This window comes from Platichthys flesus, chromosome 3 (assembly GCF_949316205.1).
Source record: "Platichthys flesus chromosome 3, fPlaFle2.1, whole genome shotgun sequence".
In the NCBI taxonomy this organism is placed as follows: Eukaryota; Metazoa; Chordata; class Actinopteri; order Pleuronectiformes; family Pleuronectidae; genus Platichthys; species Platichthys flesus.
The window spans coordinates 27,435,040-27,462,314 of NC_084947.1; the positions used below are offsets into that span (position 1 = coordinate 27,435,040).

The window sequence follows — 27,275 nt, forward strand, 5'->3', positions numbered from 1 at the left end:
AGTTCAAGGAAAAATGTACATTCACTCATTCTCTACGCACCACTATGCGTAGAGAATGGTGCATAGAGAATGAGGTTTGGGTGAAGTGTTTGAGTCAACAAAACACTTATGGAGTCTCAGGGGTAAACAGTGTTGCAGTCGAATCCATTACAATTGAAGACAATCGTGATCTCTTCTTCAGACGCAATAAAACAGAAAAAACACAACATGTCTCCATACTGCTCCTGTGGTGTCCACAAGCACCAACATTCAAATTCGGAACGAAACGGTGTCATTTGAACCATGTTTAGCCTAAATGTTCTATTCATGTACGCACGGGCATACACTCTCGCCAAAGCGTACTTTCAGGGTGCGCATTTGTGTAACTACATCTGCTAGATTGCCACTTCCAGTAGTGGACTTTTAGGTTTAAAACACTGCAAAAGTTACCTTAATTCAAGTTGAAGAGGAATATCAGGCCTTGTGGACACTTTGATGACAGCAGACGAGCAGTATGGAGGCATGTTATTTTCTTTTTCTGTTGTTTTATTACGTCTGAAGCAGTGGTCGCCTTGGCTGCAACACTGTTTACCCCTGAAGGCGGAATTATAGTCCTGCGACTGCAACCGCGGAAAGCCACGCAGTTGCATCGACGGACTCACCGCCAGAACAGTAGATGGCGCAACTGAAGTCGAGCTTAGAGAAGCCTACCTCATGAGGTATATAGAAGAAGTCCACGCTGGTTTATTTACGTCCTCCCGGCTCCTCACACACAGTGAACGATGGCAGCTAACAGAAAAAGGATGTTGATGACGCGACAGTTTTTGCTGAATAAAGTGACACCCAGCGGGTCATAATGCTTATGTTATCGTGTCTTAACGCAGCGGTTCCCCGGTCTTGTTTCCAAACTGCGTTGCTAATTCAACAGCTGCAACAGCTTGAAGCTACACGAAGGCAGCTAGCTTCCCCCCAGCTTCCACACACAGTCAGCAGGGACACCCGATACTAACTACTACCGTTAGTTAGTATCGATCTAAAGTGTTTGCTTCTAACCTGACGGTGTTTGAGAAACAGTGTCATGAGCCGTGGGATTAAAGTCAGCGGGTTTTTGCGCTGTTCCCACCGCAGTTAGCATGGTGGTTAGCTCGCTAGCCACGTTATGAAAGTTCGTTATAACAGTATGTGACCGTACACACATGCCGTAAGTGCTCTAACCAGCCACCGTCAGCCGGACAACGCCGCTGGCTTAACACACTTGTCACATTAATCATAGAGTCGTAGTTGTGATTTTGGTTTATTGTGATGTAGGGAATGGAACAGGAAGTTTCCATTCCGAAATGCTGGCGTTAGCGGACCAATCACAGCCAAGGGCTATCCGTGGGCTCTCCGCCATTTCGACGTGTAGTTAGAAAAAGGAGAGCTGCACGAAAAGCTCTCCGAGGAGCCGCGGAGAGGCACGGAGAGGGCGTTCCACGTTGGAGAAGGCGGTCCTATCTCAGAGTCGGCGTCAGAACCAATCTAATGGGGGGGCATAGGCTCACAGCGGAGGGGCATAAATTCCCATTCAATTGACAGTGACATAAAACGAATTTTCCGCAGACCAACACACAAAACACACTAACCTCCAATCTTAAAACATGAGTGCACGTAAGACAGTCTCTCTCTCTCTCTCACACACACACAAACATACACACATCGGCGAAACCACACACTGAGTAGCCTACGAATAATTAAGTAAGTAATGTTACAGTACAACTATCACCATTGCATCAATAAATATATGATCACAGTCAATGCAGCCATGTTTCTAATAGCGCCTACACAAACACGCCCGCCCCGATCTCAAAACAAAACGTGCGCACACGCAAGTTCTCAATTCAATTCAAAGAAGCTTTATTAGCATGAATGTTTTTTAACACTATTGCCAAAGCTGATTCAACACATACATATTACATAAACATGCAGAAGGACAAAATAAAATGAACAGAGTTGATTAAAAATAAAAGAGAATCAACATTCCAAAAATAACAACAAACATAGAGTTAGTTTGGCATTCTGTGGCCTTACTGGCTGTCCCTCAGGTTGTAACAAATCGCCCTGTTTAGACCCAAGGGGAGAGTTACTACGCATTAAATTTTAAGGACAGGGCGGACCCGACCCGCTGTGTTCGTTGCACGCTGCCTCAACAAGTTAACATAAACGAAAAATCACTAATTGGACCGATAACCTTGTTATCGGTCTTACCAAACATTAACTAAATATATATATAAACGAAAAACACTCAAACAGGTTGCTTATAATATACTGTATTTACACAAAACACCAATCAAACCCCCGCGCTCATGCCCGCAAACATTGGCGGACCCGTGAACAAAAACTAGCTATTTACACACACTCAAACATCAGTATTTTATCAATACCATCAGAAGAGTTGAAGGCGGCGAGTGTTGGCACTGAACCTCCTCAAGACAGTGTCTTTCCACTCAGTTGTACATTTTCTCGTAAGGTCTTTTTCAAACGCCAGCTGAACCAACTGGGCCTTTCGTTTGTGCAGCATTGTGCGTCTGTGGTCCGAAAAAACGTTTCGTAGAGTCGAGAATGAGTTCTCGCACATTGCTGTGGAGGCACCGAAAGTTAATGCGTGCTTGAAAGCAGTCAGTACACTGGGCATTGCCACGAGAGTTGTGTGGTACTGTGAGAGAATGTACTTTGTGGTCCAAATCCCCTCCTCGATTGGCTGTGATTCTTTTTGCGTCCTGAAAAACTGTTTTGCAACTTCATACTCTGCCTCAATTATAGGCGATTGTGACAGGTCCATGATATGCTTAACAGCTGCAGCATCTAGAAATGTATTGCTGTTTGGATCGAGTGCAGCAAGTGACCTAGCCAGTTGAGTGTTGCGTTCACTAAATCTCTGATCCATTTCTCCAACAACTGAATCGACAATGCTGTAGTACAGTCTCTTGAGTTCTGTTTTCCTGTCATCATTCCTCTGTCCTGTAGTTCCCTCAACCACATACCCTTCCATATTCGTGTTGGTTGTGCATTTCCGTTTGAGGGTTTCAGTTTGTATCAGCGATGCCCTGGCAGCCTTGGCCATGTCCCACACCTTGTCAAACTCCTCATCACAACGTAGTTTCTCTACACATTCTTTTGAACTACCCACAACACTCAAACCTGTCAATAAGTCAACATCCTCGCTTTGTAGAATTTTGTTTGCTGGGTCAAGCAGGGCAAGCACTCTGTGCACTACGTTTGCAATGAATGGAAAGTTGGGCTCAGTCATCTCTCGCAGCAGGCCCACAGCCTCCATTCGTAGCTGTGCACCATGAACCCGCACAGCGTCGATCTCAGTCAGAAGAGATGTGATGTCGTCAAAGGATTTTAGAATTACAGACACGGTGGCAAGGTGCCCTGTCCACCTCTGTTCTAGAAGGCGTTTAAGACGCTCACCCTTGTAGTGCACAGCAATTGTGGGCTTCTTGCAGAATTTGTACAACGTGCTACACACATTAAAAAAGTCCACTACAGCTGCCTCAGCTGACATCGCATGTACTACGACCAAATGTAGCTGATGGTTCAGACAGTGGACATAAGGTATCTCACGGTCCAGTTTCTGTTGCAATAGCTTCTGCATGCCACCGTGCTTCCCTGACATCAATGAAGCTCCATCATACACCTGGCTGAGAATCTTTGATGAGTCCAAACCAACATTGTTTAGCTCAGCTAAGACTGTGTCTGTCAATGTTCGTGCATCACCTGCGTCAGCAGTCGCGATGGTTACCAGGCGCTCTGTCACTTCAAATGACTTGTTTACAAAGCGAATGACAACAGATATATTTTCGCATCCCGTGGGGTCTCGTGTTCCGTCCACTTTCAATGTGTAATGTGAGTCGCATACTTCTTCCACTATAGCCTCAGTCACCACACTGCTAAGTGTATTTATAAGTTCATTCTGCATGTCGTGACAAGTGTATGTGGCGTTTCGAGGGATCGTTTTCACTATGTCCGCCAATTCTGGGTCCTTTTTAATTGTGTAGTCCAATAAGGACAGGAAAAGACCACTTCCCCCCTCAGACATGTCACCAAAAGCATCTAGCTTCCCTCGTAAAGGCAACTGGTTTTCTACCAGAAACCCGACAACATCCACGAGAGATGAGACGTAGTACCTGTTCTTTCGTAGCTGGTCTGTGTTGATAAGTGTCGAAATCTCCTTTCCGGTATTGATACGTCTCTGTCGCTCCTTCCACATGGTGTAGCTAGAGAGATGTTCCTTTGACGTTTCATGTTTATGAAAACCCCTGTCTCTCTCCGTGGCATTTTTCCAGTTACGGTATCCAACGCTCACAAAAACATCCAGTTTCAGGGTGGTGGTAGTGATAAAATTCCGACAGCAAAAACAAAATGCTGCATCAGCCTTTGCACTGTACTCCAGCCAGTCTCTGTTGTGAAACCAAGTGGCTACAAATGAGCGTTTCCTACCGCAAAAAATGCTGGCAGGGTATGACCGCAAAACAATTTGTTTGGGTTTTTCAGTCCCGAGTTCGTCTGATGTTATGCCAGGTTGTGGATGGCTAACCACGTTAGCTTCTGTTAGCCTTCTTTCGCTGCTAAAATTACCAGCAGGAACAGGTGCACCGGCTTCTTGGCTCCTCGCCGAAAGCTCTTCAGAGGTGTTTGGATTTATTTCTCCGACATTAGATGTTGGATGAGGCCGTGAAGAAGGTGCCCCACCATGCAACCATTTTCTTATGTCCATTTTGTGTTTAACGTCCCTGACCCAACTTCCGCTCTGACTACAGCTGTCAACTAAACCGTGACGCAATTGTAATAAAAAATTCAAACACACCAATCAACAATCACACACACATATAGCCTATTTATAAAGGAAAACGTCTGACTTTTACTATAATAAAAATAATTAATTAATACAACACAGGGCATGACTTGGGGGGGCACAGTAAGGCTGTTGGGGGGGCGTGGCCCGCGAATGCCCCCCCATAACGCCGACACTGTCCTATCTGTCCGTGTCCGTCAAAACGGAGAAGCATACATTGGCCTTCATTTTTCTAACTACACGTCGAAATGGCGGAGAGCCCACGGATAGGCCTTGGCTGTGATTGGTCCGCTAACTCCAGCATTTCGGAACCTCAAACTTCCTGTTCCATTCCCTAAATCACAATAAAAAATCACAACTACGACTCTATGATTAATGTGACAAGTGTGTTAAGCCAGCGGCATTGTCCGGCTGACGGTGGCTGGTTAGAGCACTTACGGCATGTGTGTACGTTCACATACGGTTATAACGAACTTTCATAACGGGGATAGCGGGCTAGCCACCATGCTAACTACGGTGGGAAGAGCGCAAAAACCCGCTGACTTTAATCCCACGGCTGTCATGACACTGTTTCTCAAACACCGTCAGGTTAGAAGCAAACACTTGATAGTAGTTAGTATCGGGTGTCCCTGCTGACTGTGTGTGGAAGCTGGGGGGAAGCTAGCTGCCTCCGTGTAGCTTCAAGCTGTTGCTGCTGTTGAATTAGCAATGCAGTTTGGAAACAAGACCGGGGAACCGCTGCGTTAAGACACGATAACATAAGCATTTTGACCCGCTGGGTGTCATTTTATTCAGCAAAAACTGTCGCGTCATCAACAACCTTTTTCTGTTAGTTGCCATCGTTCACTGTGTGTGTGTGAGGAGCCGGGAGGACGTAAATAAACCAGCGTGGACTTCTTCTATATACCTCATGAGGTAGGCTTCTCTAAGCTCGACTTCAGTTGCGCCATCTACTGTTCTGGCGGTTTATTTATACCGCCACTCCGGCTCCTCATAGCCTATTTCTGGCGGACAAATCGGCCAGTAAGTGACGGGTTAAGGCCTAATTATAGTCCTGCGACTGCAACCGCGGAAGGCCACGCAGCTGCATCGACGGATCCGTTTTGGTTTATGCTTCCTAAACGTGTTGCAACGCAATTCACCGCCAGAACACTAGGCGGAGTAACTTTTTTTTTCGAAAACAAACACACAAAGAAGAGACGTCTTCTTCTTCGTCGAATGTTTATTTACATCGCCACTCCGGCTCCTCATAGCCTATTTCTGGCGGACAAATCGGCCAGTCAGTGACGGGTTATACAAGTGGTCATACTTTCGGATCTCTTCTGCCAAGTGCTCTTCTATTTGGTCCATATTCGTTCTTTTAAATCTTCCGTGATTTCCGCGTATTGTGGGGCATGAAACCGGAAACTAGACTCCGGACGGGATGTAGTAACCCGACCAATCACAAGCCTTGCGGGCTGCGTGAGGCCGCCAGAGGGCTCGAAAGGGGCGTGTTGCGTGTCTTGGATGCATGCGTGCGTTCGTACAACCCGACTATAATTCGGCCTTGAGACTCCGAAAGCGTTTTTTTGGCTCAAACACTTCACCCAACCCTACATTGGCATAGTGGTGAGTTGATAATGAGTGAATTAATTTTTTTTTTGTTAAAAATCCCTTTAGCTCATGTTTCACTCTGGATTGACCTGCCAACACATTTACCTGCATTAATTTGTTGTAAATGGCTTGTGGTGAACTGCACATTTGTGAGTTGTGATCATTATCAGCATTGAATCCTCTAAACTGTTATATATGACTACCAGTCTCACAAACTTAAAGCTAAGTTGTGACACTGCCACAAGTGTGAGAGTTGTAAGAAGTTTATATGTATTTTAGATGGTTGAGTGCTGAATCCTTGCAAGGTTAAACCTCTATCCTCATCACATGTGCTGTCACTTGGCTGTTCTGTGTAGTTTCCTGCTGTCATCACTCTCACAGGTGATTTCTACTGCCAGTTCACATGTGTAAAGAGGCAGGGCTTGGGAGAACAAAGAGTGGTGAATTGTTTGGGGGAGACAAAAGGTTTTTAAGAGAGGAGGAATATGGAAAAGAAAGGATATTTGTTTCTTTTTATTGGTGATATCTTACACAAAAGGTATTTGATAATGCAGCGTGAGTGAGCGACCATAACCACTGAGCAGAAGGTTATTTTTTCCCAACTCTTTGTTGGACTGCTTTTCCCCTGTTCCTCTGCCATCCTGGTAAGTTCGATTATTTTTGGGGCTTTTTGTTTTTGCAGAGCATTGCGTTTTCCTGAGTTATGTTTTAGCATTTTGAAGGGAGGACCATTACTGATTTGTTTCTTTCTTTTTGTGGACGTTTTACAGGGACTGAGCGAGCTGCCTAATGTTTATTTTTCTCTTGTTTGATTTACCTTCTGGTCAAGCGAGAAAAAATTCTTGCTTGACCAGGCCTGATAAACAGTGTCACAATAGCCCTTCCTTTATCATTATAGTAACTAGACGTAACACTTAAGCTGATTGTTACGAAGTCACACACTTTGAAAATATTTATACTACTGCCAATGATATGTCATCACTGTAAACGAAACTGGACCATGACAGAAATGAAGCAGAGAAACCTTCATGTAAATAAATTAAATGAATTGCTGCCTTAATCCCCCGTAAGCTTGTGTTCTACGATGAGAGAAATGTTATAGACCTTTTAACCCCTTTACAGAAGCAACTTTGTACTGACAAATACAGAATTTCAAAGGGCAGTGGTCTCTTTAAAACATATTCGAAGCTGAAGATTTAACGAGTGTGAAACACAAACCTTGTACTCCAGAGTTTGCTTCACCATGTCCTCTTCGTCTCGAGTGAAGTTCAGCAGAACTGATACAGCTCGTATTAGCTGATATGCCTGACAGACCAAGACACACAACAGAGATTCAGAGCCCATATCATAGATGTATCAACCCCATAGCAGGCAGAGCTGTAGTGCTATTCATGAAATACATGACTGGAGTCAATTTACAAAAAGTGCACTTACCTCAGCTTCTCTGGATGACATAAACTTGAGGACGACATGTTTGAGATACTCAAAGTTGATTTCTCGTGAGTCGTTGAGGTCTGACGTGTTGGTCACGGTGGTGTTGGATGTCGGGGGGCTCAGAGCTGACATTGAGGGCGGCTCTAGACAACCCCGCTCATGTTTTTCTGCTCGGCTTTCTACCAACTTCTCCTTCCCTTCAGATTCTGGCTCAGGCTTTAACTTCTGCAGTGCAGAAAAGGAAATACTATGAGAGGCCTTGTTAGAAATTATTCATACTTCTCACACAGCATCCTAATCTAACACACACACCAGAATACTCCCTAACATGCACCACTATAATCTTACTAACACTATTATTCCCCTCTGAGACTGAGAGAGTATGATTAGAAAGGAAGTGAGTTTGTCCAAACAGGAGGTCAGTTTAATTTCTTATTCCCCGACTGGCTTACAGCCATGATTACAAACCCGGAACTCAGGGCACTGCTAGCTAACCAGGATTAATTATTTGTCATTGGTCCGCTGATAAAATACACACACCACATGTACCTATTTTTAGACTTGGTGAGCAGAAAAATAATAACCTAAAGTAAATTTTAACAGTGAAATAGTCTGCATAAGTAAGTAAAAAGGGAATGTGCAGGTCACAGATGCCAGCATAATCCTTAAAGCATTTAAAGAGAACAATGAATAGTAGTAAGAAACATGATTGATGTATTGTATGAAGTACCAAAATGATATGAAGACAACACCTGCTCTTTCTCAGTATAGTCCAATTTGAGGTTATAATTTTTGGTGCCAGGCAGGGCTGATTGAGATTTTTAAACTATAGGCTGACAGGATAGTTTGTCTAATTGGGGACATTTTTGGTTCAACTGATGGAAACATTTTAACATTTGAAGAGCTAGTAGATAATTATAATATCCCCCATAAACACGTCTTTAAATACTTACAATTTAAGAGCTTTATTGGGTCTTCTCAAAAACAAGCTATATAACTGGTTAATGAGAATACAGCACACGAGAAAAAATCCCAAAGTATGTAACAAGGAAGGTGTAGTAAGGAAAAAGGGACATTTTTCCATTGAATATGGAAATGTCCTAAGATGGGAATTTTGGGAAGACTAGTAGATCAAGAGATGTTTTCTATTCAATTAGCTGTAGAGCCTAAATTCTTTGTTTTGGCATCTATCCCAAGGGTCATAAAATAAAGCGCAGTGAACAGATCCTTATAGAAAAGCAAAAAAATCTATTATGCTAACATGGAAAAGTATTCATAAACAAAAAATCCGCAATTGCTTAACGAAAAAAATCACATACAAACCAAAGATAAACAAGACATGTTTCAATATACAGTATATAGGCCCATTAATTAATCATTTTAGGAATAGGGATTTATCTTGTATGTTGGACAAATCTGGGGATATATAATTATAACTTCTGCAATGGAATTCTCTTGAATCTCTGGTGACACCCCCTATGTGTGTATGTGTTTTATTTGTCTTTTTTGTCCGTGTGTGTCTGTGTGTGTCCGTGTGTTTTTAAATGATTTTTTATTGGTTTAAGTTAAGTTCATCATTATGAATATATATATATAAGCAGGCATATATTTAAATAAAAAGAATGGACTTTGTAAATACGCATACAACACATCTGATATATTTCTATTTTATGTTCTCGGTATTTATATATTATGTTGGAAACTCAAACCGAAAATAAAATAAAAGATTATTGAGGCACTCTAGTGCAGGTGAGTCGGATCCTATAGGAACTTAGATCATTTTATCAGTACGACGAGCAAGGAATCTTAGCAGAAGCTATGGTTTTGGCTACATCTACACTACTACTACTATAACTACTCTTGGTTTTGATTAGTTACACAAAAGACTATGAATGAGGAAAAACCATGAGTCATGACTTTAGTTTGTCTTACCAGTTCTTTCTGCAGCGTCCTCCTCAGTTCTGCGAGTCTTTGCTGCAGTTGCTTGATGGTCTGCAGGACAAAAACCAGCATCACACTGACTCACTTCAATGTCTTTCAATCTAAAAAAAAATGTATCTACTTGGAAATAAGTGACGTTATTAGAAGCCAGAAGAACAAGAGAATGGCACTATTCAGGTGGCCGACCTTGTTCTTGTCACTGAGTTGCTGCTCCAGCTCTCTGTTGACTTTCTGAATGTGATCCAGATCATCCACTGTCACGCTGCCATTTTGATCCTCCTCGCCCACTTCCGGACTGTGAAGCTGTTCTGTCAGGGTTTCCACCTCCACCTCCAGGTACAAGACCTAGACACACACAAGTCATGGCTGATAAGAACCAATCAGGAAGCAAATGCTAGTGACTGTGTCATAAAACAGGGTTAACAGCAATTCAAAACTTCCCTTGATTTTAGGCATAAACGTAGCAGCAGTGATGGGATTATAAAACTAAATCATAGTAGTGTGGATGTACTAAATCAGTAAATCAAATTATATTTGTATAGCCTGCATTTAAAATTCACAATTTGTCTCACCGGGCTCTAACAAGGTGTGACATCATCTGCCCTTAACAAGAGTAAGGAAAAACCACAACAAAAAGAAAGCAGAAACCTCACAGAGCCATATGTGAGGGATCCCTCTCCCACGACGGACAGAAGTGCCAAAGTAGAGCAGAGTATTTAAAGCATTGATTAGAATAACAGTTTCTAGGATAGTGGAAGGTAAATGATGTGATGGATTATTGTCAGCAATGATAAAGAATCTGATTAGCCATATTGTATATCAATCAGTCTTGTTGAAAATAATAGTCTGCGGTCAGCTGCCACCACGATCAGGGTCCACAGTCACGATCTAATGCCACCATATTCCAGAAAATCCATCATCATAGGTACAGATGATGAAAGAGCAGTTGTCACTAGTAGTGCTTACAGGAGTTTTCGATTGTCAGCTGCCTGCCAGATGGCCAGACACAGGTGACTACTTTGCATCTTTCTAGTCACAGTCACTTTTTATAACCTCAAAAACCATAGCGCCGGGTTCAAACCGGACGCGGAAGCGACGTCTAAGAGCAGCGGCAAGCCAAAAAAGCCAGCTGGCTCCCATCCACTCCCATGTTAAACCTTTGTGCTGTTCACACCGGAGGCTGAAGCGCCGTGCCACGCCAAGGCTGCCTAGCGCCGTGCAGTTATCGTTTCGGCGTTGAGTCTATTTTTTCCGCTTGACGCGAGCGTATCCCGACAGGAAACACACTGAAAAATTATTTTAAACGATATTGATGATGTATTTTATGTGATATAAATTGTAAAATATGCATACCATACTTTGTATTCCCCTTCTGCTGTCCTGGAGTTTTAATTTTGCCAATGACATTATTAAATGTCCCCCTCTGCTCATCTACTGCAGCCACACAAGCAGTATAGATCAGAGGTCTTCGACAGGGGGTCCGCGGAGGTACTGCAGGGGGGTCGAAAATTCTTTTGTTGATTAGCAATTATTTTAATTTGTTATAATTTTTTATTCATTTTCGAGCCAATTTTTTTCCCACAAATTTAAATGTCTTTAAATACACATTAACATGCATCCAACATATTGTGAGGCTGATTTGACCCTCTGCCTGACAACATCCATCCGTCCAAGGTTAGATAAGTTGTTTGCTACCCATCAGGGTTTCGACATCTCACTAATGTACGAGTATGTGTGCCATCCACAGATGAGGATTCACTGTCTCTTCTACATGCATGTTTAAAATAAAAACATGAATCTGTGAATTACTTTAATAGCTCAGTGTTGTATGCAAGATGTATGTTTATAAATGGCAGTGGCATGGCCACCCTTGCACATGTTTAAATTAAAAACATGAACATATGAACCCGTGTAATATTTGAATAGCTTAGTACTGAATGCACAATAACAGGGTAGCTATGTTTATACATGGCACTAAGCCCAGTTTAATATAAATCACAATTTTATACAATATATATATAGTAGGGGTCCCCGCTCCATCTTTCCACCATTTGGGGATCCTTGGCCTGAAAAACGTTGAAGACCCCTGGTATAGATAAAAAGAGAGGGGGGGGGGGGGGCTACGTATTGTAGTAGAAAAATTAACTAAACATAGTTGACTATTTTGTATTTGGATAGTAACTTTCTGCAGCCTTGTAAGAGACATTTATGACTGGTATTTACATACACCAAATGTTTAAGACTTGAGCTGTTTCATGGTCGGCACTGTTTATGACGTGAATAAGGTGAGACCTTTTGTGACTTAAATTACCCATCAAAGGAAATAGTGTATGTCTTCTTATCACCTAAGGAAACACATGTGAATCAGCTGCTAATGTTTAGATTCCTCTCCTTCCCCCACCATGGAACCTGTCTAGGATTGGTTCAGAGGGACAGCCCTCAGTCCTCCTATATAAGACATTACATTACATTACATGTCATTTAGCTGACGCTTTTGTCCAAAGCGACTTACATTTTTAGAACACTCAGCATTTTATGAGGGGCCATTTAGGGGTTCAGTATCTTGCCAAGGACACTTAGGCATGCAGATGGGAAAGAGTGGGATTCGAACCAGCAACCTTCTTGTTGCAGAACACCCGCTCTATCCCCTAGGCCATGCTCTCAAGACCTGTGTTTTTGACTGTTCTGCATCCTCACTCTGAGACCCTTGTGTTTTCCCTGTGTTGATCCTTTCTGCAGAAAGCCCCTTATTAAATACACGTAGATAACTTTGCTGTTTCCAGCCTCTTGTATCTCCAGATTTCCATCACAGTATTCTCCACATAGGCTTGAGTGCAGAATACGTAATTTACCCTCCACACCCGACATTGAACGGGGCAAACTGCGGAGAAGTTCTTGAGGATGGATGACATTAAATTAATAATTGAAGAGGAGAAGTACAGTGAGTTGTATGATCCTCAGCACATATGAAACAAAAAGACACATGTTGGGACGCTGTTGCAGTTAATGTTGGAGCAACAAGTAAGTATATGCTCGAAAAAAAATGATTAAATGTGTTTTTTACTGTAGGCTGATAACAGCAAAAGTATGTGATATTATGAGCGCGGCGCGGCACTTCAGCGTCTGGTGTGAACAGCCAAGCGCCGGCGCGCTAGGGATATGCGCTGCGCGACGCTTCCGCTATAACCTTTATCTGGATGAAGGATTTTAGTCATTGGGTGTATGAATCTTAAAGGATCAGAGAAACAAGCTGAACAAACAGCTCCTCTTGCATCCCCTCTGGTGTCTGCGAAAGAGCATTGGAGGGAAACTGATTCTATAGCATGAAAGTGTTGCTTTTTATGAGAGCATGTGCACTACTTTCACCGAGTTTTAAGTGAATGCGTTAATGCTGACCCGTGCCTGGCAGCTATCCAGCTGCTGTGTCTGGCTGAGCAGCTCCTTCCTCAGGTTGATTAGCTGAGAGTCTCTGTCCACCTCCATCTGCTCAAGCTTGACTTGCACCCACTCAACCTCCTTCTGCAGCTGGACCTGTGAGGCCAGTCGACTCTGCACCTCTGCAACACACAGGACAGTAATATTACACATCAGACTACAGCCATTTTCAGACATGAACTCCAGAGCAGGGGTCTTCAAAGTTTTTCAGGTCAAGGACCCCCAAAGCGGTTGAGAGATGGAGCAGGGACCCCCTACTATATATATTGTATAAAATTGTGTTTTATATTAAACTGGGCCTATTGCCATATATAAACATAGCTACCCTGTTATTGTGCATTCAATACTAAGCTATTCAAATATTACACAGGTTCATATATTCATGTTTTTAATTTAAACATGTGCACGGTACAGGATGGCCATGCCACTGCCATTTAGAAACATAACTCTTGCATACAAAACTGAGCTATTAAAGTAATTCACAGATTCATTTTTTAATTTTAAACATGCATGTAGAAGAGACCTCAAGCCATCTATGGCTGCCACACATACTCCCACATTAGTGAGATGTCGGACCCTGATGGTTACCACACAACTTATCTAACCTTGGACAGATGGAGGTTGTCAGGCAGAGGGTCATATCAGCCTCACAATATGTCCGATGCATGTTAATGTGTATTTAAACACATTTAAATTTGTGGGGGGAAAATTGGTTAGAAAATAAATCTTAATCTTAAAAATTATAAAAAATTGTCTAATCAACCAAACATTTTGCGACCCCCCTGCAGTACCTCCGCGGACCCCCTGTTGAAGACCTCTGCTCCAGAGAATAGCCATAATTGTTGCCAGACTTTCTCTGGATATTTCCTTTCACATATGAACAACAAAGCAAGAGATTCATCCTTCGAGCATGTTTCCCCTACAACACAGAAACCTTTAGTGCGTTCTGGTGAGGGTTGGCACAGCAGGCAGAGGCAGGACCTAACAGTTTTATTCCGCTACTAAAATCACATGGTTTTGTTTACAGTGTTGGCCCTCATAATTAAAAGGACTCTTGACATATTCGTTCACCATCAACATGACCATTTGCTCGCAATGATTCTTCCAGAGGATATCCTGTTTTCTCACATGAGCTCACTCTGATATAATTCCGAGTTTTTAACAGGTGGCTGCCAAGAGAAACTCCGGCGAATATCAGGAGATTCTCTGGAGTTCATTGCAAGTCTGAAAACAGCTTATAAGAATGCCAAAATTCAAAGACAATGCTCCGAACTGAAATGCATCCTAATATAACAAACACGCTTTTGTGCTTTCTGCCTTTAAAGCAACACTAACACTGGTCATGTGATAAATGCACAAACACAATCACAACTTATCCATACAATATATAATTAAATGGCATCATAATCCCTTATTTTAGCGTTGAACCATAGTATGTGAAAAAAAGTTATGCTTATATATATTTTAACCCAATATCCACCATGTTGATTGAAAGCCATGATCTCCAACCTCTGACTTCAGGCTTCTATGATTGGGTAGAGCAGGGGCTCTCAAACTTTTGCAAAAACGGCCCCCCCCAAAGCTGGTTAGGGGTAGTTGGGGCCCCCCCACCCATCCGCCACCCACCCGCCACCCGCCACCGCCGCCCTCAACTACACCTCCATAGATAGATTGCTGTTATTATTATGGGCCTCTTGTGGTATTTAAAACAATCTTACAGGTCTGTCAATGTGAGACATGAGCCTGCTTTGCCTTGCAAAGGTCCTCAAATCTTGGGGCAATGTTTGACAAACATATCCTCAGGTCATTCTCGATCTGTGCGCGGTTGCGATATTTAGTTTTGAGCGCAGTCAGTCTTGAAAAGCCTGCCTTGCACAAATAAGTCAACGCGAAAAGGAGGATCATTTTTAAGGCTATGTTGCAAAGCTGAGGGTATTCCGGCATCAATGCTACCCAGAATGAAGAAAGAGGGGAGGTGGTAAACAGATACTTTAGTCTACTGTCACTCTTCAGCTCTTGCATGTCTATTGACAGTTAGTCTGCTGAGCAGAGAAATGGATCCCCAACCCAGGCGAATGAACGGTAGTCCTCTTTGAAATAGGACCCAAACTGATTCTCAGTACTTAAGGTGATCAGCAGCTGATTGGAGGAGAGAGGAGAAATCAGTGCCACGCGCATCTGCAATTAAATGTGCAAAGCTGGGAAAAATGTTGCAGTTTCCAGATCTGATGCGACCATGCCAGGGAGCAATTTTTTGCATTCACTCTATCAGCAAGGAGCAGAACGTTAGATTAGCGGCCTTGCAAAGACTGGTTAAGGCCATTCAGCCGGTCAAAAATACCCACCAAATAGGAGAGAGAGGCAAGCCACATGGCATCATCCAGGTGCTTCGCCAGATCTATTTGACTTTCAGTCAAAAACTATTTACCTCCTCTCGCAGCTCATACAGCCGTTGTAACACCCGCCCCCTGGAGAGCCAGCGAACTTCAGTGGGCAGCAACAGCTGTTCGTGCCCTGACCCCATCTCCTGGCAGAGGACCCCAAACAAACGGGAGTTAAGTGGTCAAGCTTTAATATGGTTAATTATTTTCACGGCCGGGTGAAGCACTGACTCGAAGAGCGGTGGCATTTTCCTGGCAGCAAGTGCCTCGGGATGCAGTGTGTCCATTGCACAAGTAAAGCAACTTGCTGGACGCGAGCTACGAGGCCAAGCTCACGCCCATTGATATCACTATACATTTCTGATATTCACGAGACACAGTGTCATTTGACACAGGTATTGCGCTGAGTTTAGCAGCTGCACTCTCTCCCATCATTATTCTACACATGTCTTGCGCGGCCGGCAAAATCAGTGTTTCAGCAATTGTATGGGGTTTGCCAAGCTTAGCAATTCTACGAGCAACTACATACGATGCCTCCAGACACTGCTTGGAGACTGTAGTATATGCTTGGAGATGGTGGATTGTTGTTGCTGGAGGCCATCACGTTTACGTTTAAAGAAGTCCAGAGGCTTCTCTTTCAAGTCAGGGTGTTTGGTGTCGAGGTGCCTTTTTAATTTGCAAGGCTTCATGCTGTCATTTGCCAGCACCTCGGCACACAAAACACACTGAGGACATTGCTCATTCGTGCCAGTGACGGTGAAACCAAACTGCAAATGGCTCTCGTAATATTTGCGAAGCTTTGGCATCTTCGCAACTGGCGCATCGGTTGCCTGAATTTTACGAATCAGAAACTTGTCCATGGTTGTGTTTGTTTGCTGATACAGTGTATGTGATAAGTTGTTAATAAAGTTGTAATTGCAACGTTGTGGTCTTGTGAGTGTGTTTGTATGTGTGGCTGTGAGCGACTTGCACAGGAATAATGAATAAGGCTGTATTAGGCACTGGTTCCTAACAAAACGAACAGTACACAATGTAGACAGAGACAGAACAGAATGGAAAGGAAGGAGTGAGTCTTTAAAAAGACTATAAAGCAAGCAATGAATATCTGAATAATAGAGGAAAACAAGAGCAATCGCACAAGCTCTGCAGGGTGTTATCTCAGTGAGGGTGAGCGCTGATCATGCATGCAGTAACTTTTATACTCGGAAGCGTACGTGCCTCTGTGTTCAAATGATAAGACTCCTCTTTTGATTGGTGGATCAGGAAAGAAACAGTATTTGATTTGTCTGTGTCAGTCTATCCCCTAGCATTTTGCCCCTGAGGGAGTTTTTTTTTTTTTTCATCTCTGACATCACGCCCCCCCTGGGGAGTGTCCACTTTGGAGAACCACTGGGGTAGAGGGACAAGAATTGCTGATACACTTAAATGTTTGTGGGTAGAATTCAGTGACACCTAGTGGTAAAATTGCATGTTGCAGCTGAATACCTCTCACCTCAGGATGCCCTTCCAAATATGAAAGAGAACCTGTGGTAGCTTCAGTTGTTATATAAAATCAAAGGTGTTTATTCTACTGTAAAAACATGGCGGCCTCTGTAGAGAGGACCCTCTCCTGATGTAAATAAAAAGTTTTTAAATATAATGGGACAATTCTAGGATAAAGAAATCAACAATTTGTACAATTTAGATGAAACACACCAGCCAAAACAACTCGAGGATTATTTTATTTTCAATTTCTACCAAGAGATCCTTTTCACCTAAATTTTACACACTGAATCTTGAAGAAGTGAACATCTCTGCTGAGTGAGTAAGGGCTTTAGGACATATTGTAAGAAGGTGTGTGTGTATTTGTGCACACCGTTCTGGAGAGTTTTGATTTCTTCTTGTCTTAGTTCTAGCTTCTCAGTGACAGTGGACACTTCCTGCTGTGACATCTGAAGGGACGTGGCTTGCTCTCCAACCTGACATCAAGAAAAAGATAAAGAGTACATGTGTTCACAATCGCACACAGAATTACAAACCAGCTCTGAATTTCCTCTACACTGTTTCACAATTTGTGAGTTAGCAATTTCCAGTCAAAGGATAGACATGAATGTTGAATGTAGTGTCTGTGATTGTTCAAGAGGGAGCTGTTAATAGTATGTTACTGTGAATACTACCTGGTGAGTGTTAATTCACAGACCTGTGTTTGCAGCTCCTCCTTCTGTCGCCTGGTTTCTTCGAGAGCTTTGGCGATTTCTGTGCTCACTGTCTGCCGACTGCTCAGCTCCAACTGAGGGAACACACATAAACAGGGAGTGAGGAGGACTATGAATACTTCCTGATTTCCTATATGAAAATCCCCTTGACAGAGTCCATGACCATTATTACTGAGTTTTTAGAGCAGAGCTTAATTTTTATATTCTTAGTGAATCCAATTTTAGCAGATGTTCGTATGTGGCATGTGGTTTCAGCCTATTTCATTGTATACTGGGACTCCATTAGACTCCGGACAAAGGATTCGATGCAGGGATTTTATGTTATTTTCTTTAACATTGTGAGTCAGAGCATTTTTCAACATTTCACTTATTTTCCAGGGCTTTGGCACAGGTATGCACTCTCCATACTTAGCTTATTATTTGAATCTTTGGCCATGTTTTATATGGACATGCAAAATTGTAGCTTGTCTGTTGTTTTAAGATATGAAGAAGAGTTATCTTTGAACTTACTCTGACTTGCTCCAGCTCTTCTATCCGCTGCCTCAGTGTTGAGTTCATGTCATCCTTCTGCCTCTCCAGATCAGCCTACAGCCCAAGAGCAGGAAGGAAATTACTAGAATGAGTACATTCATATGGACAATTATTATACTGCTGATTGAAAAAAAAACAGTGTGTGGGATTTGATGACATCTAGAGGTGAAATTGCAGGTTTCGACCTACAGAATACCCTTTCCCTTCTTTCAAGTGTGTAGGAGAGACACATGAATGGTTCTCACTAGAGCCCGTGTTTGTTCTGTCCTTTATGGGCTATTGTAACAATGGCAGTGCAAAAAACAGCAATTCTTCATTTCAGGTATTTAAGCACTAATAAAACTAGGGATGTCATAATTAACGTTTTAACGCGGGATGATAAATTGGTGGAGTACCCGCCACCACTCACTCGCTCAAAGCGAGACATGCAGTGAGATCAGAGCTTGTTCACGTGTAGCAGCCGGTCAGTGACTTTGTAGAAGAACAGTGAAACACATATTTTCTCTGGTCACAGCTGCTCAGTGACCAGCTGCGTCATGATCGGAGCGAGGCTTCAGTTGGTGTGTACCGTGTCCTCGTCCACTCTGCTCTCACTTGAACTAATAAACGCTCATTACTAGTTATCAGGACCTGATCAGAACATGAAGTCACTTAATGTTTGATTGATTGGCTCCAGAGTTTATGAGGCTGCATTTAAACATGAAGAAGATGACTCGTCGGGGAAAGAGAGAGAGAGAGTGGGGGGGACATGCATAAATGGCCCTGGGTCAAAATCGAACCCAGGCCTGCGTAGGATAAGGCCTAGCCTCGATGAGGCGTCAGCTCTACCAGGTGAACTATATGCCACCACATAAATAATCGTTTTTAATAAATGAGAAGTGGAGAACATAAGCAGAACAAACCATCCTGTCCTGCAGCGTCTGCTTATCGGTCTCTAAGGAGATAATGCTTTCTTCCAGTCGGCCGACCTTCTCCTCACTCTGCTGCTGTAACAAATACACCTGCTGATCCAGAAAAGCTTTCTCTGCAATCCACACTCCTTCCTGAAGAAAACACCAAATAAATAAAATGGACAATGTTAATTCAATTGTAGCAAAACAAAAAATGGCAAAAAGCATGGTTTAAATGACCTTGTTTCAAGTCAAACGTGATTTTTCGGGGCTTGTGGACACTTCGATGACACCACACGAGCAGTTTGGGATCGCCTGGGCTAAACACTTTTTATCCCTAAGACTAGGGCTGAACGATTTGGGGAAATAATCTACTTGCGATTTTTTCCCCCAAAATTGCGATTGCGATTTAATATGCGATTTTTTTCTCCCAAAAAAAACATAATGAATGATTTAAATATGACCAACACAATATTAGATACATTTACTGTACAATATTCTTTCCGACATTTTTTTTTTTATTGTAGGTGTCCTTCTGCTCCCAAGTCAGTAACATTTCCAGTGTTGGGAAGGATACTTTGAAAACGTATTCCATTACAGAATACATGCCTACTCTCGTTCGCACGTTTTAATCGCGCACGCTGCGATTAGAAAATCGCGTTTTATCAAATCGCGATTTTATCGCAAATGCAATTAATTGTTCAGCCCTACCTGAGACTCCAGAATTTTTTTGGGACTAAATCACTTCACCCACCCCTCCAACAGCATAGTGGTGAGTTGATGAGGGAATTTTCAGAGACTATGCCTTTAAGGCAGCCCCTCCCGCTAAAGCTCAGTCAGCTCGGATTGGCCAGCTTGCTCACTATTTGATTGGTCAAGCTCTTTATATTTTTCAGATAAGTACATAGATAGTGCTCCTTCATAATGAATGTGCCTCAATAATATCATGGACCTCACCAGTTTATCCATGTGTCGCTGCTTCTCTGTGATCTGGTGCTCTGCACTCTTAAGTCTCTCACTGTTCTCTATGATCTGCTGCTCCAGGTTAGCAACCTGAAACACGAAAATATTTCAATGACTGACAGTGTACTTCCACATCATGACAAGACTGTCCGTGAATAGTCACAAACGCAGAAGGAGATATTATTTTTCTTCTTGTTTTTATTACTTTTACAGGATCTCCTCTGAACATTCTGCAGACTTTATACTAGGAGGCTAGCCGGAGAGAGTCCGCAGAAAGTCTAGAGGATCTCATGAGTTCAGTCTGACATAATTATGAAAAATAAATGGTGTGAAAAAACAACACCTGAAGAACAAACAAACATGATCTTCTACTCTCAGCCTTGAATCCTTGAGTAACACATCAACCATCCAAATGAGAGACATCATTACTTTATGTTTTTCCTCTGACTTGTCTCTAATTACTTACTTGTGTATCTGTTCTCTCTCTGTAGGCCCTTGAGGAGTCCTCTTTGTGTCGGAGAAGGGTCTGCAGCTCAGTAATGCTGCCACTCATTCTGGATACCTTCAGACAAGAGACATCTATGTCAACATACATATACAGTCAAACGTTGGGTATGAAACTGGATTGGAAGTTATATACTATATATCAGGATGGGATTGGAAGAAAAGGTGTACCTGTTTTGTGCACCTATTTTGTTAACCTGTAGCAAAGTTTAGTATTTCATATTTATTCATTTATTGAAATTGTGAATAAGATCAAAGTGGGGCTTAAGTGGGCATAACATCATGTCATTGCAGAACAATATTCTCTTTGAGTAACATGATGTCATTCTACTTCATTAACAGAAATTACATCTACTCATATTCACAGGGTTTGCAGATTGGGTTACACACAGTATGATAATAGATACAAGGACGTGACCTAAGATAATGGTATACACAAGAGCAATTGCACTGATTTACCTGGCCCTCCAGAGAGCTGACAGTATCAGCATGGTTAGTCCGAACAGCCAGCAGCTCTGCTCTGGTCCCTTCCAGAGTTTGCTCAAGACTGGACTTCTGAAAAGCCAACAGCAGCACTGATAAATAGTTGCTCAGCTTCTGTGTTTTAACCATCCATCCATCCATCCATCCATCCTTCCATCCTTCCATCCTTCCATCCTTCCATCCTTCCATCCTTCCATCCTTCCATCCTTCCTTCCATTAGACTAAAGTCAGCCCTGGTCTAGATGTTCTTCACCTCCTGGAGAAGCTCCTGAAGATGCTCATCCTGACTCAGGTTCCCATGTAGTCGTCTCTCCAGTGAAGTTACTTTCTTCTGAAGGTCCAACAACACCCGCTCCTTGTCCTCCTCCGTTACAGCAGCCTAATGGTACAAAGAGAAGAAAGTACATAATCCGTGTTTCCTCCTTTATAAATGAAAAAGAATGTTTAAATCTCTGTTTTAAACCAGGATTTCTTTCATCTTTAACACAAGGCTGATTCCTGATACTGTTCTCAAAACAATCAGCTACATTGTCTTATATTCCTTTAATGTGGCCAATTTTATTGTCTTTTACTGCCATGTATACATTTTCCATACTGAATTATCTGAATTAGGCTAAAAAAAGATAACTTGTACTGATGTGTATGTTCTCACCTTTTGCTGTTGCAGCTTCAGGGCATCCTGGTCAGTCTGCAAATCATGGAGGGACTTCTCTAAAGCTGACACCATACTCTGTGACTGAAAAGCCGAATTGCCCACACTTGCATGACCAAAAACGTGCCTTGACAAATGATCAATGAATAAATAGTGTTTTTTCTTAATTATTTTTTGAAAACTTTTGAAAAGAGAAGTTGTGTAAATGAAGTGTGATTATTTGTTGAAGCTGACCTTCTGGAAGTCTTTAGAGACCTGCTTGATGACTGACTGCAGCTCCTGGCATTGTCCCTCCAGCTCAAGGATCTTCTTGTCAGCCTCCTCTCGAAGCAGCAGCAGTTCCTCTCTACACAAATAATTTGAGAAACACTCAATGGTATTCTTTCACCCAAAAAACGGCTATGATCTTTGACAATTATTTAGTTTTACAAGCATTTGCCCTATTTATACTTTTAAAATAATTCTTAGTTAAATTGGAAAGCTAAGTCACAATTTGTTCTACATTGTAAAAGTCCTATGATAAAACATGTAATTCTGAAATTCTACTAGGATATTTCCTCACCACAGAAGCTGATCATAATGGTATAATTCCATAAACCTACCTATTTTTCTTTAGTCCACTTACCGCTCTATTTCAAGCTCAGATTTGAGTGTGCAGCTCTCTTTCTGCTGCTGTTCAAGATGCTGGAGATTCCCGCGAGCCTCAGACAGCTCTCGCTTTGTTGACTGAACTTCTGCATCTTTCTTTTGGAGCTCTCGCTCCTGCTGGCTCAGCTGCTCCTCCTTCTGTAGCAACTGATAGACATAAATGGGAAATAAATCATAAATTAACAACATATCATACACAAGTGCTGCTTAGACCCCTGGTCACAACAACAAACAGTGCTTTCAAATGCTAACACTGCCAAAAAGACTTTCGTACATGTCTTTCCAACTCATCTCCAATTTTCAATTCAGTTAAAATGTTAAAAAGTGGCATACAGAATCACTGTTTTTAGTCTAACAAAATCTCTCCACATGTACACACCATGTGTTTAACCTTAGCGAGTTCCTGCTGCTGAAAGCCCTCCAGTTCATCCAGGTCATCCCTTTTCTGGAAGAGTGATAAGCTTTGTGCCATCATTTCTTCTAGTTGGGCTGAAAGGGCCATCTTCTCCTAAACAAACACAACAGTTATTGCAATATACATGTGCTTTGTCCATTTTTTAAGGACGTACACGTTAAAAGAAGCAACAGTTTAAGGTTCCTATGGAGTTTTCACTTCTAATAGCACTCTGGAGCCATATGATATGAACAGAAATTTAAGAGAAACATTTTTATTCGCAATGTAAAATAGTAACTTTAAATATTAACTATTTGTATAGTACTTATCTAAACAAGGTAAGGTTGAGACCTCAAGTTTGTGAGAAAACCCAACAGTTCCCGCAATGAGCAAGCACTATGGCGACTCGGGAGAGAAAAACTCATCATTAACTGAGAGAAACCTCTGGCAGAACAAGACTTAGTGTGGCGGGCATCTGCTTCCGACCGGTTCTGGTGAGCAGAGAAAATGGGTAAGAGTGGAGATGGGGGGCATTGAAGGAGTAGAAAAGAGACAGATGGGGGATGGGAGAGAGAGATCAGGAACATCAAACTTTAACTCTGTAAGACTGGTTGTTGTAATGAAAATGGGGGGGCTGCCTGCTAGCTGGTCGGGACCGAACTATTCAGTTTTATTGTAATTTAACTGAAGTTAAGTAACATCCATTCCTTAATGCTGGATAGGGACTCTGTGTTAGGAGCAAAGGATGACGTGTGAGGAATATGACTTGAACAAACTAAGAGCATTGCCAGATATGCCAACACATTGCGTTATGGATCAGAATGTTATGAATCATGGTGTCAAATGAGGCACTGAGGTCAAGGAGCAGTAATTCCGTGGATCGGTAGACATTAGTGAATCATTTATCATTTTAAGGAGAGCAGTCTCCGCACTGTGTCTACACACGTCTAGCAGTTGAGACAGAACCACCTCTTCAAGTATTTTGGATATGTAAGGGGGTGTTGAAATGGGCCTATAATTTTGTGGGAGTGATTCGTCAAGATTTGGCTTTTTCAATAAAGGTTGAATGGTATCTTATTTAAAATAATCGGGGACTTGGCCAGAGGAAAGGAAGCAATTAATTATTCTAAGAAGGCTAGGGCCAATAGTATCCATTACTTCTTTTAGGAGTGATTACATTACATTATTATTACATGTCATTTGGCTGACGCTTTCGTCCAAAGCGACTTACAATTGGTACACTCAACATTCATGAGGGGCCATTTAGGGGTTCAGTATCTTGCCAAGGACACTTCGGCATGCAGATGGGAGAGAGTGGGGTTTGGCCCGGCAACCTTCTTGTTGAAGAACCATCACTCTAACCACTAGGCCACACCGCCCCACAGTGATGTGGGTAGGATGCCGTGAGACCCTGAGGACGAGCGCATATGAAACAAAGTGAAACTTCAAACTTAACGCAGATGGTCAGAGACAAATACCTCCTCTGAGGTCAAGGAATTGATGCTCAGACCAAGGTTAAAGAGATCTAATGTGTGGCCGCGGTTATGAGTTGGACCAGTCACATGTTGAACTAAATCAGGGGTGGGCAAACTTTTTGACTCGCAGGGCACAATGGGTTCTAAAATTTGACAGACGGGCGGGTTTGCACACACCAGATGGATGGAGTATTTTTGCAAACTAATATAAATTACATGGAAAAATCATTACATGAAAGGATTTGGCCTTTAACAAGTAGCAAAGCATTTATTTGCAAGGCAATTTAACAAAAACTCGCCTCCGGAGAAAGGCTTGCTACCCTTTGCTATTTCAAATACCACCAAAAAACTTGCCTTGGTAGTTGACTCTTGAATCGCAGTTTGTCGATGAAAAAAATGTTGCTGAGTTTGTAAATTAACCGCCAACCTCTGGGCCGTAGCCGCCCGTTCTTGCATTGACTGCTTGCTAGCGTAGTTAGCCTGCTTCGTAGCAAAGTGACGGCTGATGTTGTACTCCTTGAAAACTGCGACAGTTTCTCGGCATATCAGGCATACAGCCTTCGATTTCAGTGACAAGGTATTTTGTTGTCCACTCCGTGTTAAACACTCGGCACTCATCGTCCACTTTTCGTTTCCTTGATCCGCTCATTTTACGGAAGGGCTCACAGGGCAAAGCGAAAAAGTGAAGGGAGATCATTTGCCCTTTCGAGCCCTATACACCACACTCCCGGTCAAATTTAATTTAGCTGGCGCTTTTATCCAAAGCGACTTACAATATGTGCATTCAACCCCGAGGGTACAAACCCAGAACCACAAGAAGCAAGAAAGTACAATTTCTTCAAAAATAAAGCAAAACTACAAAGTGCTACAAGTAAGTGCCATTCAGGTGCTACTAAATTGTTAGTTTAAATTTTTTTTATATTTGGACAAGTTCAAAGCTGATCCTGATTTATAAAACCGTGAGCACGTACACCTTAACGCAATTAAATGATGCACCTGACCAATGGATTTCCACCGTGAGTCCTGACGGAGGCACGGCATCAAGCGATGTGAAGAGGAAGTGCAACTTTCTGACACTGTAATTAGTGAGGTGGAGGTGAAGAGCGACTTTATGGGACAGCAGGGAAGTCACTAATAAAGAAAATACACTGATACTCTGCCGCTGCTACTGGTGATAACACAATGTGTGAGATCAGAAATCGCTGAACCCTCACTTCCTCCTCGTCCTTCCATTCCCATGCACACATCACGCAGAACCCCGCACCTCTGTCACGGCAGTATTTATTTATTTAGAGAATCGAACCGATCCCTCACATCTGTGGATCCTTGCCCCCACTCTGGGATATTATTTGGAAAATGTCTTCATTTCTTATAAGTGATCTCCTGTGATCTCCTGCGCCTGTACGCCTGATGGCACAGTCACGTTCACTGCAGTGATTTGATGAGACACGCAGTGTTATAAGATATTATTAAAAACTATTAATGACTCAGCTCCGTAACTCCGCTGTTAAATCGAATTTGAACGTAATTTGCTTTAAGTTGTTTTATATGTTTTTTAATAAAAAGGCTTGTGTGAAACAGATATGTTGTGCGAGTAAAACTAAGCTGTTGGTTTAAATGTAAATGATGAAGTGGATCAATAATCTGGCTTCAGTTCACCACCTCACGTCTGCATCGCCACTTTCCCGTCTCCAAAACGTCCCAACTTAAATAAATAAATTTAAATAAATAAATCCCAACTTTGACGTGAGAAGCGGCGTACGCATGTTTCAGGCCCCGCTTTGTGCATATGCAACGGTTATAAATCGGACCCCTGGTGTGTAGGAGAGGGGCAGAATTTGCTGTATATATTGATTAGTGGCTAGCTGGCATGGCCGTTTGGGGGAGCTAGTAGGGTGATACTCCCTGCGATGATTGGTGGAGATTGCTGTTACCATCGAAATGTTAACGAAAACCACGAATATCATATTGGCTACAACCAGATGGTTCAGTGTTACATTACTTTTACCATGGAGTAACCAAGATTTCCCTTTCTAACCTGCTGCAGCTCTTTAGATATGAGGAAAGAGTTCGAAGGGGTGAAAATCACCACAATGTTAAATAAAGAAGAAGCGCTGGAAGGAAACTTTGCAATATATGGGATGTGAGGTTTCTTTACTTTTGAGATATTTATTCACTGTCCAGTACCTTGGCCTTTTTTGTGCTTGCAAATATTGTTTTCCTTCCAATCAAATGAATCGGAAATTAACATACAGAATCAGACGCATTCTTAATAGTGGTATGTCACTGTTACGCTCTATTCCACTGATGAACAAGAAACGAAGCATTGCAATGGTTTAAGCCATTATGGATTTCATGTTCTAGAAATCATCTTTGAGGATGAGGAAGAAATTGACTCAACACATTCGTTAGAGCTCATGGATGCACACAATATGTTTTGGTGAGAAACACTAAATCAAAACATAAAAAAATAAAAGAGGCACCAAGAAACACCTACCTTTTCCACACTGGCCATCTTCTCCATCCATTCCTGCAGGTGAAGGACAGTAAGAGATAAATGCACAAGCCAATAATCAGCACTGCCCTGGCCGGTGGACAGAGTGATTTACCTGATCCTTCTTTTCCAGAGCTAAAGCCATCCCTTCTGTCATTTTGGCTCTGTTGGTCTGGTGAGACTCATTCTGGTCCTGAAGTTTCTTTATGGATGCTGAGTTATTAAAACGTAAGAGAACCAGAAAGGGAAACAAAGGAATATGGGAATCTTAGAGAAAGGTTTATATGCAAACAAAGACAACAAAAATCACAGACAGTGAAACCGTTAGTAGTTGTGGGTCAGACTACCACTATGTGCGATTATCTCTGAAGCAAAGACAAGCAATGCATGGCAAACAATAGAATGCAGGCTATTGAAGCTTGAATCACAATATATATATCAAACAA

The 27,275-nt window shown here is 42.3% G+C and overlaps 1 protein-coding gene and 1 long non-coding RNA gene across 4 annotated transcripts in view; one reads left to right on the plus strand and one right to left on the minus strand.

Moving 5' to 3' along the window:
• Positions 1-27,275, minus strand: part of golga1 (golgin A1) — a 40,877-nt gene that overhangs the window by 2,735 nt on the left and 10,867 nt on the right. For all 3 annotated transcript variants that reach the window (XM_062384939.1, XM_062384940.1, XM_062384938.1), the window contains 19 exons: positions 26,945-27,042; positions 26,833-26,865; positions 22,846-22,974; positions 22,444-22,613; positions 22,053-22,164; positions 21,819-21,902; positions 21,420-21,545; positions 21,143-21,238; positions 20,646-20,741; positions 20,174-20,269; positions 19,229-19,369; positions 18,306-18,380; positions 17,780-17,869; positions 17,456-17,558; positions 13,181-13,341; positions 9,971-10,129; positions 9,776-9,835; positions 7,844-8,068; positions 7,628-7,714 (listed from right to left, as the gene is read on the minus strand). In XM_062384939.1, the coding sequence (XP_062240923.1) occupies positions 7,628-7,714; positions 7,844-8,068; positions 9,776-9,835; positions 9,971-10,129; positions 13,181-13,341; positions 17,456-17,558; positions 17,780-17,869; positions 18,306-18,380; positions 19,229-19,369; positions 20,174-20,269; positions 20,646-20,741; positions 21,143-21,238; positions 21,420-21,545; positions 21,819-21,902; positions 22,053-22,164; positions 22,444-22,613; positions 22,846-22,974; positions 26,833-26,865; positions 26,945-27,042 (2,141 nt within the window). The remainder of the gene's footprint in view (positions 1-7,627; positions 7,715-7,843; positions 8,069-9,775; positions 9,836-9,970; positions 10,130-13,180; positions 13,342-17,455; positions 17,559-17,779; positions 17,870-18,305; positions 18,381-19,228; positions 19,370-20,173; positions 20,270-20,645; positions 20,742-21,142; positions 21,239-21,419; positions 21,546-21,818; positions 21,903-22,052; positions 22,165-22,443; positions 22,614-22,845; positions 22,975-26,832; positions 26,866-26,944; positions 27,043-27,275) is intronic.
• On the plus strand, positions 20,676-21,964 carry LOC133950809 (uncharacterized). Its single transcript, XR_009920418.1, has 3 exons — positions 20,676-20,791; positions 21,387-21,551; positions 21,834-21,964. It is a non-coding gene; the product is annotated as an uncharacterized LOC133950809 (long non-coding RNA).